The sequence below is a fragment of the Hydra viridissima genome, unplaced genomic scaffold (genome assembly GCF_058129835.1).
Source record: "Hydra viridissima isolate aposymbiotic clone 2 unplaced genomic scaffold, HvirCarnegie_v1 scaffold_3, whole genome shotgun sequence".
NCBI lineage: Eukaryota > Metazoa > Cnidaria > Hydrozoa > Anthoathecata > Hydridae > Hydra > Hydra viridissima.
This window is the reverse complement of record NW_028324302.1, coordinates 6,386,249-6,400,341: the sequence shown is the minus strand read 5'-3', so window position 1 is coordinate 6,400,341 and position 14,093 is coordinate 6,386,249. Positions and strand designations below refer to the sequence as shown.

The 14,093-nt window shown below is 27.8% G+C and overlaps 1 protein-coding gene across 2 annotated transcripts; it reads right to left on the bottom strand.

Annotated features, from left to right (window-relative positions):
* Positions 1–562: 562 nt before the first annotated feature.
* On the bottom strand, positions 563–11,145 carry LOC149890764 (uncharacterized). 2 transcript variants are annotated; one of them, XM_090082159.1, is made up of 6 exons: positions 11,005–11,145; positions 10,161–10,354; positions 9,238–9,294; positions 6,440–6,626; positions 1,282–1,415; positions 563–1,128 (listed from the first exon to the last, which is right to left on the bottom strand). In XM_090082159.1, the coding sequence occupies exons 2-6, from the start codon at positions 10,344–10,346 to the stop codon at positions 913–915; spliced, it is 780 nt and encodes a 259-aa protein (XP_089938285.1). In that variant the 5' UTR covers positions 10,347–10,354; positions 11,005–11,145; the 3' UTR covers positions 563–912. The 2 variants fall into 2 exon arrangements, 1 of the variants encoding a protein (XP_089938285.1); XR_016450804.1 differs by lacking the exons at positions 563–1,128; positions 1,282–1,415 and adding an exon at positions 2,976–4,551 and having other exon boundaries at positions 6,147–6,626.
* Positions 11,146–14,093: the final 2,948 nt, after the last annotated feature.

The window sequence follows — 14,093 nt, the reverse complement described above, 5'->3', positions numbered from 1 at the left end:
CACGAGGCACCCGGTTTCGTTAGAAATCCCTTGTAAAAATAATGAAAATAATTGCTTATAACAAAAAAATCCAATCAATTTTTAATGCAAATGTATCAATATGATTGAACGTCTGTGCAAAGTTTTGACTGAAACTCAATCATCTTCCATCAGTAAATGGAGATACATTTGACCGAGTAATTTATTTATTAATTTATTATATTTAATTAATTTATTTATTACAGCTGGGCATTCTTGCAAATTTGTTTTTGGATCTGTTTCGATTAATTGCGAAATTCTCCTCTAGCGAAAGTTATCTGTAGTTAGGTAAATTACTTTGCGGATGTTGAGACTCAAAGTGCATCAGTGAGCTCTTTGAAATATTAGTCGATTAGAAAACGCTTTGTGTGGTAATAACTAATTGAAATAAATCCTCATCAGTCACTTAGACTTTATAGTGACTATAGTACGTGAAGGTTGTTAATTTATGATTATATGGCTTGAAAGTTATGAATATTTTACTACGTTGCCTTTTTTCATAGCCTTTACGAGGTAGGGGTTGATTTTTCCGAAATAAGACAACTTTTGTCGAACAAAAATACAGTTTCATCTTTTTTTTTAAAGGAAAGAATAAAAAAGAAAAAAAAAATAAATAAAGTTAATATTACTACATATATAAAAAAACAGCATTTGAATGAATACATAACTGTTCATAATTTCTCCTGCACCAACATAAAGTATAAGAAAAAAAAGATAAAGAACGTAAGGAGAGAAAACATTTTGTGACATTCAGTGATAAGAAATTGTAAAAATATTTACAAACGATCGAGAACTTGAGGAAGTAAGTCAAAGCAAAAATAAAAACCTTTTTCAAATTTAAACAAAATTTAAACACAATCTTAATAAGTGTAGTAAAAATATTTATCTTCACACTTACACTGTACGGTTGTCAATCAATTTAACCTTATCGTTAGAGGAGAAATTATCGTAGGAAACCACGGGAGCATTTGGGTAAACTGGTGGGGCGCCTCCATAAGGCATATGCTGGTTGAAGATATAGGGCTGTTGTGGATGATAGCTTTGATTGGTCTGAGCATTTGCCATAAAAACCATAGCTGGAGGCTGTTGAACAACCATTCCAACAGAACCCTATAGAGGAGATTTGTTAAATTATTAGTTATTTAAATATTAGTTCTTACTTTTAATATTGTTTATTATTAGATCAATCTGAAATGTACAACTTTTATAGTAATGCCGTAAACACAATGGTTACCATGATAACTTACTATTGACAAAAAATACCTGTTCTGTGTTACAAAGTGCACAACAGCTGACATAAGAAGATATAAAAGCAACAAACCCACAAAAAGCCACACCAACTACTATTCCCAAAAGAAGAGGCTCAACAGATGACATTTCTTTGCAAGGGGCATTCACTTTAAAAGAAGAGCTTGTATATTATTCACTTTAAAAAGAACTTTTAAAATGTATAAATGTGTGTATGCACCCATGTATGTTTGTATGTTTTTTTGTTTTTTTGTTTGTTTGTTTGTTTGTTTGTTTGTTTGTTTGTTTGTATGTATGTATGTAATATATGTATGTATGTAATATATGTATGTATGTAATATATGTATGTATGTATGTATGTATGTATGTATGTATGTATGTATGTATGTATGTATGTATGTATGTATGTATGTATGTATGTATGTATGTATGTATGTATGTATGTATGTATGTATGTATGTATGTATGTATGTATGTATGTATGTATGTATGTATGTATGTATGTAGGGGAAGGTTGCCAATATTGTACCCCCTAAGACAAAACTTAAAAATGTAGGTAATCTACTTAGTGAAAACATGGATTTTCAATCAGATTTCATAATTTAGGGATTGTTTGTTGTAAAGATGTTAAAAAAACTCAAAATTTAAAAAGCGTTAAGTCTCGAAGAATCAAATTAAAAAAATAGCGCTACGAGTATAATTAAGGAAACTAGATCCTTAATTGTACCATTGTAATCCAATATTGTACCACTTTCTTGATTTCAATTACTTTACAGCTTTGCAAATATTTTATGATTTTAGATTTAAGGGATTTAAAGAACTGGTTAAAAGGAATGGTTTTTATAGAATCAGCAATTGGAAATATTCTGATATAACATAACATAACACCTAACTGCCCCTAATATAATGAAATGAAGTTTTTTATTTAACAAACTCTATGCAGTTTGAATTTTTTTTCTTCTGGAAAATGCCGAAAACAGGTATCACCACATATGGTACAATTTTTATTTAAATTGTATATTTACCAATGGGTTAGCTAAGATTAGATTAGAGGAGGAAGGTAGGTATTAAAGAAAGTAATACTAAATAATGCAAAACAATATATAATATATCTGTTTTAAAAACAACCACACTAAATATTGTAAAATAAAATACATAAAAACATTATTTTTGGCAAAAGTTTCAGATATATTGTGTCTGTTTGTGATTAACACCTGCACAGCCAACATGACACCAGCCTTGACATATTGGTAAAACTGAACTAGAGAGTGCATCTTTTTAAGGACTGCTTGTCAATACAAGAGTAATACTAAAATTTGCATGCCTTGAAGTACAATTTACGCAACTAATCTGACATTCAGTTTATTAAAAAATTTGACGACTAAAAATAAGATATTTTAAATTCTAAGTATTTATTTTGAATTTAGATAAATTATGCTTTAACATAAGTACACTGAACAAATCATATCTTCTGCTTTTTTAGTGAAATACGCTTAGCCATAAAAACTTAAAATAAGAAATCTTCAATAACAAATCAACAAGAGCTTATTCTGGGCTTAATGAAGTTGGATGACAAAAAAAAACAGTTGACTACTTAATTTCATTCAGCAAAGATAAAAAACAATTTAAAAAATTTCTTGTGGGTTGTAAAAATAACGAGTTATGTTAAAAGTACAATATAGGCATCGGTACAATATTAGCAACCTTACCCTATGTATGTATGTATGTATGTATGTATGTATGTATGTATGTATGTATGTATGTATGTATGTATGTATGTATGTATGTATGTATGTATGTATGTATGTATGTATGTATGTATGTATGTATGTATGTATGTATGTATGTATGTATGTATGTATGTATGTATGAATGTTTGTATGTATGTATGCAAGCATGTACATATGAATGGATGCATTTATTTAAATGATAGATACTTTAAAAAAAAAATATGTATTTTTTAAAACATTTTTTGTTGCAATTAGAATAAGCCCTTTGCTTTCAGAAACTATTTGAAAGTAAAGTTGCTCCTCGTCTTGAATGAGTTTTCTATTTCTTGCATAAATGCTACTTCTCCTTCAGCAATATCACTAGCCACACAAAGATTCTTGAAGAGTTCTTTTACTACCAAGTGACTTTGAGAATTATTTCACTGTCACAACAATATTTAAGAACTCTTTTGTGCCAAACGATTTTACTGTTTTCATAATATTTCTATTTGCAAAATCTTTAAGTTGCAAATGTTGGTTATTCTTTTGATCAACTTTTGATTGCACTATATGAATTTCAAGATAAAGTTTTTGGATCTTCACATAAATTACCTTACACATTACTCCTTAAACAACATTTTTCTCATAGCATAGCATAGACCCATAACTCCTCCAACAAATATCCTTTTTTAGTGTGGCCTTTGCAATTAGTGATTAATTATACTGTACCAAGTCCTTTATCAGGTGGAAGTTGTTGTTTGGAGTTCATAAGGCTAGTAATGCTGTAAACCAAACTTCTATGTAGATTGTCACAGTAAAAATGCAAACTTCTTCAGAATCCTTTTTCTTCATTGTATTTAGACCAAATTGTTTACTAAGCATGAACATTATCAGTAAGTAAACAAACTTTGACATCAAATGACAATGACTCTGTAGCACCAGATATCAAGTATTTCATTCCCCTGGCAGGTTCCTTGCAATAAAATTTAATTGATAGTTCTGATTATCATAAATACACAGAGGCAAAAATTGATAAAAATCAACAATACTATTTCCATTTCATTTGTTATCAAAAAGAGACTTGAGGGGTGATGATATACTGGCTAATCAATATTAGACCGATATAGCCAAAAGTGGACAAAAAGTAGTACATCAGCTTCAGATATAACTGTAGGCAAAGCTGCTTGAAATGCTTCACCTAAAGCATTTGGTATTTCAAAAGTATGTTGTCTGCATGAAAGCCAAAAAGGATTTTTATCACTTTAAGAGCACACATGGTCTGTTCTTGTTTCCTGTGTTTGCTATTGTTTATCATCTTGAAGTGTATACTAAGAGAAGATCTGGTTTCAGTTTAGGTGTAGATTAAGAGGATCTGGGTTCAATTAGTTGAAGTGCATACTGAGATGGTCTGAGTTGAAGTGTTTGAACATCAGATTTTTTAAAGTGAATAAAATAATTTGGCGAACTTATGCAAAAAAAGCATAGCTAAAGCAGTTTTTGCTTAGATTTTTTAACATCATAAAATACTCCAGCATCTAATGATTGGAGTATACTTGAAGGATGCAAATATACCAACCTGATGGGGCCTTTTTTTTTCTTACAAGGACACTTCTGATGCAAATCGTCATGCTTTTGCTTAAGTTTTTACTTTTAGAAGTAAACAAAAAGTATTCTAAACCAATATGCTACCACAACCATAGATTTAATGGATAAAATGAGTATAGTATTACGAGTAGGGGAAAGCCTCAATGAATGGGACAATTTTTGCAAAATGCTTTTTAAACGTAGATAAAATTGTTTAATATATATATTTAATTATGTTTGATAACCACCGACTCTTGCTCAATGATATAGTAAAACAAAAAAATTAGATTTGCATTTATACATACATACATACATACATACAACCACCGACTCTTGCTCAATGATATAGTAAAACAAAAAAATTAGATATACATACATACATACATACATACATACATACATACATACATACATACATACATACATACATACATACATTGGAAAAAAGAGAGTTTTATTGGAGCATGACATTTGTCCCATTCATTAAGTATGTCTCATTGAATGGGACAAACATAAAAGAATTAAAAATAAACGTATTTAATTCAATCATTTTTCAAATTATTTTGTTAATTGTAAATGTTGTTAAGTATATAGATACATACATAAAGACCACACAAAAAATATTTTTTAATCTAAACATTTTAGTTCTAATTAAATATCAATCAAAGCAGAACTTTCTCATTTTAGAATATTATATTGAGTTATTTTTATTTAAGTAAAATATTGCAGTATAAAAGTGTGTAAATAATACCCATTTGCCATGGGGATAAAAGTAAGGGACTGCAGCATCCCTCTGCTGAGCTGTAAATAATACTTTGTTAAATTCATTCAATAGGTAGTACTTTGTCCCATTCAATATGCGCATCACTTTATCCAAAAATGATTAGTCACACCAAAAACACCATTAATTAAGCTTGAATGTTATACTCACTGTAGTACTTTAGACTGCTATCTATTTAAGCATGGAATTTTATTTTCCGTAACTTCAAAAATTGCTGCAAAATCAGAAAAAAAAAAACATTTTTAAAAATTACTTATTAGATTCGAAAACACAATAACATCTATTGTCATTACGGTCATAGAGCAATAGAATGGATGAGTCAGCCAGTTGAGTTCTTGTTTTTATCACTCTTTGTTACAGGAATTTGAATATCTTTACATCGATGCTTTTATAAGAATTTGAGTTTGTCCCATTCAATAATCATCCCATTCGTTAAGGTTCTCCCCTATAGTAAGCTAATTAAACATGACAGATAGACAAAAAGCTCATTATAAATGTTGCTTAAGCATTTTAGCATATACATATACAAGGAAAAACCATTGTCTGTTGTTCAGGAATGTTACTGTTAAGAAACTTACTCTGATAGAACTTCACATTTTGATCGAAACAAAAACAAGAACCAATTAATGTAAAACACTCTGAGTTCAATTACCTGAAGTGTATATTGAGGTGGAATGGGTTGAGGTAGTTGACTATCAGATTGTCAAGTTAAAGGTGAATAAAATGTTTTAACAAACTTTTGTTCATTAATTTTGCTCATACTGAAAAAACCCATACTCAAAAAATGATCTGATAAACATGCCAACCTGATGGGTTTTTTTTTTTTTTTAATACTAGCTTGCTTCTAATGCAATTATCATGCTTCACTAAAAGCTTATATTTTTAGAAAGAAGTAAAAGATTTTTCAGACCAATATGCTCCACAAACATAGATTATATTGATACTATGAAATTTTAGTAGGCTAATTAAACATGTTAGATTGAGACAAATTCTTCATACATGCTATATAAGCACATTAGCATACAATCATACAAACAAAAGCCATATTGCATTGTTCAACAATGATATTTTTAGGCTCTAAAACTATATTATAACTTACTAGAATAAATATTCTTGAAATATTCACTTGGATCTGTACAAGTACAAGTATTAAGTAATGAAACACACTTATTTTCTTTAATCAGTGTGGCTAGAGGCATCCATACCACCAAAATTATAGCAACATATACTGTACATCCAATGGCAGCTAACATACCAATAATGTTAAAGATCAGAAATGCAACCATCTAAAAACAAAACAAATAAAATAAAAATCACATGTGGATGTATTGAGGGTGAAAATAAATTTACCATTGTGCATATTTAAGCTGTATTTTAACTTAAAAGAAAAACAACCCAAATATAAAGTAACAAGTGTAAAAAGTAAAAACAAGTGTAAAAAGTAAAAAGAAGTTTACTTTTTGACTTCCACTAAATTTACTTATTTTTTGACAATACATTAATTGTGCATGAAAATATTTGGCATCACATGCTAACATAGTAATTCCAGAAAAGGCTTATATAGTGAAATTTTAAAAATATTTGGTCTAAAAAGCAAACCATTCAACATGTTTTGATGAATTTTTGTTCTACTGGATTTGTTAACAAAGCAAAGAAGTCTGGATGACTGCAAATAAAAGACAGAAAGAAAAGACAAACTGCTATTTCATTTGTTAAAAGCTGAATATTCAAAAGTATGGTGATGAACCCTTTGTTTTTGTTATTGACAAGTTGTTAAAAAATATTTTTTTGGAAAAAACTAAGTAATTTAAACCTATATAAAAAATTTGAAAAACATTTGTTCTAAAAAAGCAAGCAATTCATTGAGTTTTGAAGCATTTCTTACATACAGAATGTCATTTGAATGCAGCAAATCTACTTGAAAAACATCTGGCAAACAAATATTTTTCTTGTAATTGTTTTGGTCCAACTCATCAAATTGAAGACATAATCGATGGAAATGGATAAAAAAACATTTTTAGAAGAGTGATGCTGGCACATGTAATTATATTCCAACAAGATAGTAATCCAAAACAATGATTAAAAGTTGTGGAGTTTTTTCAATCAAAAAAATTCAGTTCTTGAATGAACATCTCAAAACTTACACTTAAACTCTATCAAAAAATTTTAAAAATTGATTGCATAAAAAACATTGCTCAGCTAAAAGTTTTGATATTTTTAAATATGCACGTTCTTACAGTAATTGTATTTTTTGATGTAATATTAGTTATCATTTTGTCCTCATCTTACTTTAATCTATAAGTTATCCATTATGTAGGCAAAACTTTTGTAATTTAACATCTCTTTTTAATCAAAATGGTTTCATCTCTCTCTAATAAAAAATTGACAAAATAATTAAGAAGTTTGCTTGATTTGTTGCGAAGATATTCAAGTAAAATGTGATATTGTTAGTTATTTAATATTGTTAGTTAGTTTTTTATTGATGAATCTGATAATAAAAAAAAGATGCTTCAAGTAAAGAACTTTTAGTCAAAAGATACAAACTCTTGTATAGAAGAAAAGCATAACAAATATTTGGTAAAATTCAAGAACTTAGCATGATTCGTAGCAGTGTTATTCAAGAAAATGTGAAATACTGATACTAATTTAAAAACAATTTGGATTGCAAACTGTAGTAACTTAACTACAAAGCAAATCTACTTTAAATCATCTGGCAAAGAAACCATTAATATATAGTTTAGATAAGAATTGAATAAGAAAATAGATAAGAATTGAATGATTGAATAATAACAATAGCAATATAATAAGAATTAAAATGGAAGAGTTAAAGTTTTAAAGAAAGTACATTAAAGCAATTAATCTAAGTTAATGATATTTGGTTCTCATGGAGAAAAATGTCATAATATCACTGATTTTGATCAAATGTATCAACTGCTAAGCATGGTGGTAGAAAATGTAATGGTTTGGGGATGTTTTTTGTATACAACTCATAAAATCGAAGGCATAGTGGATTCAAAAGCATTTACAAAGATATGATGTTGGCAAACAGAATAGAAAAAGTGCCTAAGAGAAGGATCTTCCAACAAGATGATCCTAAACATCCATCAGAAGACTTGAAAGAGTTTTTTCAATCAAAAAAAAATTGAGTTCTTCAATCCCTACCTAAAAGTCTAGGCATAAATAGTATCAAATATTTATGAAAACCAATCAATAAACAAATTCCCAAAAAAATCCTTAAAAAAAAACAAAATTAATATTATTCAGGACACTTTGAAAAACATCATATATGTCATAAAAAAGCTTGTTAGTTCAAAACCAGCTCATTGTCAGACAGTGATTGATTCAAAAGGCTATGCAACACAATATTAAAAATTAATTAAATGAAATAATTCTCTTTTTGATAAAAATCATTAAAATTATTTGAAATTTTTTTGAAATTTTGATTGATATTTTTGCACCAAGATAATTTGAATTTTAAGTTTTCTATTACACAGAAAAATCTTTCATAATTTTTCATCTCATATTAATCAAATAACAAATTTAACAAATAATTTTTAAAAATTTCAAAAAGTAAGCTTCATTTATTACAGAGTTGTTCAAGAAAATGTAATTGCCAACATACTTTTGATTTCAACTGTCATCTAAACCACTAAGATATTAAACATTTTTTGTTGATAAAATTGAAGGTAAAACGATGCTTTAAGTAAAGAATTTAAATTAGAAGATACATTAATGAGAAATTTATGTTCAATTAATTCTAGTGTTGCTGTATAAAGCACTTTAAAGTCATATATTTAAATTTCATAGGTATAAGAAGAGCACCAGTTATCTAAAAATGAAGATATTTCATTTTCAAGTGTCCTTCTTTATGCATCAATTTAAAAAGTGATAACTTACTGCACATATATTTCTTGTACAAGCAGCTACTATGCCAAGAATTCCAGGAATAAACAGCTATAAACAATTATAAAGACTTCATTAAGAAAAATATTTCCCTCTATCTACTGTTATAAGAACATATACATATACATATATATATATATATATATATATATATATATATATATATATATATATATATATATATATATATATATATATATATATATATATATATATACATATACATATATACATATATATACATATACATACATACATACATACATACATACATACATATATATATATATATATATATATATATATATATATATATATATATATATATCTATATATATATATATATATATATCTATATCTATATCTATATCTATATCTATATCTATATCTATATCTATATCTATATATATATACATATATACATATATATACATATACATACATATATATATATATATATATATATATATATATATATATATGTTCTTTTAACAGCAGATAGAGGGAAAAAAGAGTGTTTAAAGTAAAACTCTGATTCTCCCTACAGGTAGGTGTTTAAAATTATAGCTGAATATATACAAAACTTGAAAACAGTTTTTAAAGCTTAAATGAAAATAAAAAAGTGTAAAAAAGTAAAGGCTTTACACATTTAAAACTACAGTGGAACTTGACAAAAATCCTTTAAAATTGTTTATAGAAGTTTTGAATATACAATTTCATTGTCTTTGTGAATCTTCATTATGATTTGCAGAGAAAAAAATTTCAAAAGAATTAACAAACATTAAATATATTTTCAAATCTGAAACATTTTTCATCTGAAAACAACTTTTCTCTAAATTTAAAGATAGAAGTATTGATTTTTTATAGAAATAATATAATGACAAATAGTAATAGTATATATGTATGATAAGTCTTACAGAGCATCCACCCCACCAGTATACTCCAAACTGTATGCCAGAGTCAGAAGAGCTTGAGATAGAGAAACTATCTGTTAGTTTAGAAGCCAAAACCCAACCACATACAGAAGATATTAGGCCAGAGATAAGGTAAACAAGGCCACACATTGCTATGGTTAATGCAAAACCTTTTTGAATTTGCCCCATTCTTTCGTCTAATAAAAGGAAGTATATATAACACTATAATACAACACACAAGACCTTTTTTTGCTTCTCTTTTTTTTTTGAGTTTAAACAATCTATACAATACAAATTTCATTGGAGTTTACAATATATATAATATATATAGATATTACATAAAATGTGAGGTTTTTAAATTTTTGTATCCAGTAAAAGATATAATATTTTATTATGTAAAAAAATAATGATGAATCAAGTTTTATTGAAAATTAATAAAAAGTACCACCCACTGGACTGAATTTTACCACCAATTTTAATTCTGTAAGGTTTGAGAAAAGATGAAGAAATCATGACTAAGAAAAAGTGCCAGAGATTACCAGATTAATGAGCTTATGCTTCTATTTTGACTGTAGGAAAGGTAAGAAAAAATGATAAGGTTTCCTAATCCTATCAAAAAACGTTAAATTGAGAACTGACTATAGGTATCTTTTACAACAAATTACAACATTAAAGTTGGTAAATTGAAAATGACTTAGCTAATAAAAAATTTAGACTCATTATTCAAAATTAATCACAACAGCCTCCAGATTGTTATCACTGTAGAAAGCGAAAAAAAAAATTCAATACGTCCCAAAATTAAGCATATTCTAGACTGTTTCAGGATTAAAACAAAATGCTTTTCTACCTTTGGAGCCCAAAAATTCAGATTGATCTTGGTTTGAAATTATTTACGCAATATACAGAGATTTGTCTTCACAAGTTTTATTTACACAAGATATAAACAGAATGTTATTAAGTCGGGCCGTTTTTTAACTCATTATGGCGATAAAATAAGTTGAAAAACGGACCGACTTATTAACAAACGGCCCGACTTATAATTTATTGAACACTTCTAAGAATCGTACATTTTTCTTAGAACTAAAACATTTTTATGAATAAAAACTAAAAATTTATGAATACATATATTTTTTTAAAAGTTAACACATTTGTTGAGCCTACACAAATTATTTTTAACTGGGGCGTTTAAAACAGAAGCACCAACACACAGTAATTCAGAAAGATAAAAAAACGGGAAAAATTATTTTACCATCATGGGCGTGTAAGAGATGGACGTGCAACATTTTTTTTTTTGCGAACAATTCTCGTTTTTTTTGCAAACCAATATTACAAATCTTTTGTTTTAAACAATAGAAATTTAATTATATTAAAGTCTATCGGATTCGTCGAAACTTTTTGGTCGTATCCAACCAGACGCATCAACTTCCATTTAGTTATTCAAGATAACAAGCAATAAAACCAAGTTTTAAGCTTAAATTATATAGATAGACGTTCTTGATATTTTCAGAAATAACGCTGAGGATGATATAGAAATTGAAATCATTTACTTAGCTACTTTAGTACATGTATAACTAGAGACATGATAATTAATCCAAAGTATCAACTGGTATTGTAGCTACCTGGAGCACAATGGTTTCTTGTCCAGAGAACTAGTCCATCTACTATATTGCTGTAGACTTACAGTTTGTAAATACTATAGAATTTTCTATTTTTGTGTTCAATAACAGAAATATATTGAGTTAAGGATATATAACTTATACATAAAATGAATATAAATACAATAAAGAAAAAATAATTTGTCACATTTTTAAAAGCTTTAGCAAAGCCAATTTATGGGAATCCGCAAGAATAACTAAGTATTTAATATTAATATATTACGATTTACCAGCTATATATATAAAATAATATTTATTAGTTTATATATAGCTGGTAAATCTTAATGTTAATTAAAACAAATCGGTTATTATGTGCTTTTTATGATAAATTAAATAATATATGAAATATAAAAAACGAAAACATGAGTTATCTGGCCGCATTTTGCAAGATAATTATAAATTCGAATGACTTTTTAAAAGACTTTGCTTTATCAAATGAATCATAAAAAAGCCCATTAGAAAATTCATCTACTAAAAAATAATGAATAGTGGAATATATTTAATGGAGGTTATAGAGTAATTGAGGCAAAAAACGGCGACATATCGGAAAAAAAACTAAAAAAATACACAAAATTAAGGCTGGTGAATGAAGGACCAAGAAATTGAATGAAACCAGGATCTTGACAAAAACTTTTATTTAAGCTTTTTTATATTTTGCTATACTTTTTTATTCATTTCAAAATTAACTTTACAGGTCTATTTTATCATTGACAGACTTTGTTTACACGAAAAAAGTTCCCAAATTTACAAAATATTCATCTTGAAAAAATGATGAAAATCTGTTCGTGCCGACAAATAATTTCCTTTACCTTGGTGTAATTTGTCTAGCAATTTGTCAACGCGTGAAATAATTACCTTATCTTGAATAGCCTTATTAAACAAATGCTATAAAAGTTTAAACTAACACCATGTGATCAGAGTTTCTGTTGGGTAGCCATTTTAATAGATTTTTTTGTTGATAGGTGAAAATTTAGAGTTAGTTGGAAACTCGCATGGCTTGCTGATTACTCTTTGATGTTAAACAATCAGTTGCACGTCCATCTCTTATACGTTTATGATAATCATAAAATAAAAACATGTGATACATTAATACAAGAACTTTTCGGTCAGAAATTCTAAATTTATTAGAGACAAGTTTCACGCGTACCTAAGACACGTACTACACGCGCGTACGCGATTCAGTGCCATTTATGTGCGCAAACAATAACTTAAATAAAAAATTTGGATTCCTCGATCTCAAATACCATATAAAACCACGTATAAAATATATACCACATATTTTTTAAATAAATTTTACGTGTATCTTAGGCGCGTACAACACACTGCGTAAGCTTGTTAGAGTCTTTAACGCGCACGAAGATTACAAACAAAACAATTTGGGTTCTTCAAACTAAAACGCGCTCATATACTTAAAACAATAAACGAGTTGGATTCAAAAAACCAAAATGCCGTATTATCTTATCTAACTATTCCATGACTAGGGATGGCAAAATCCCGGACATTCTCAATCCCGGGATTTCGTGATTGAGATATTTCTCCGCGGGAAATCCCGGGAAATCCTGGGATTAATTAGGAGAAGCATGTAAAGAACAAATTTTTAAGTACTCATTAAACACTGAAAGTTAATTAATTTATTAATAATACAATTATATTATGAATAAACTAATCATTTTTCATTTTTTAGTTCAGTAAAACAGTTCATTTACTAATTAACCTAAGTAGTTTAAATTATAAAATAATGCTTTAAAAAGATAACACAATATAAGTAAAAGTAATAAGAATATAAAGGAGTATACATGAACTATATTCATTTTTGAAAGTATACCTTAAAAAAATTAAAGATTTTTTGAGCATAAAAACCCAGCCGCTGAGAATGCTCGTTCGGACTCCACACTTATTGGCCGTATAGATAGCATATAACCATATGCTTTTTGAAGGTGATTACCTCTTGTAGCACCACTTTCAAATAACGACATTTCTCCTTGAATTTTAGAAGTTATACTTTTTACCCTTATAGGTAGTGTTTAAGCATCACTATCACCATTCACGTCTGTTTATGTAATTACATTTGCCGAGCTTAGACGCTTTTTCAGGTTTATTATAATTTTTTTATTTGGACACTTGTATTTGGTACAAAAACATCTGGGATTTTCGATAAAGTAACCTGGGCATTATGAAGATTATAAATTGTGCAGCTAAATGGTGTTCTCCTCTCTTTTATTTGGTGACTCAAAGCAGCGTACAATTTTTTTTCCAATTTCGGATTGTTGTTTTGTTTTAT

Coding starts and splice junctions, on each gene's coding strand:
- LOC149890764 (XM_090082159.1), bottom strand. CDS start 10,346: ATGGGGCAAATTCAAAAAGGTTTTGCATTAACCATAGCAATGTGTGGC. Junction 9,295..10,160: donor ACTGGTGGGGTGGATGCTCT/GTAAGACTTATC, acceptor AATTGTTTATAG/CTGTTTATTCCTGGAATTCT. Junction 6,627..9,237: donor GTACAAGAAATATATGTGCA/GTAAGTTATCAC, acceptor TTTTGTTTTTAG/ATGGTTGCATTTCTGATCTT.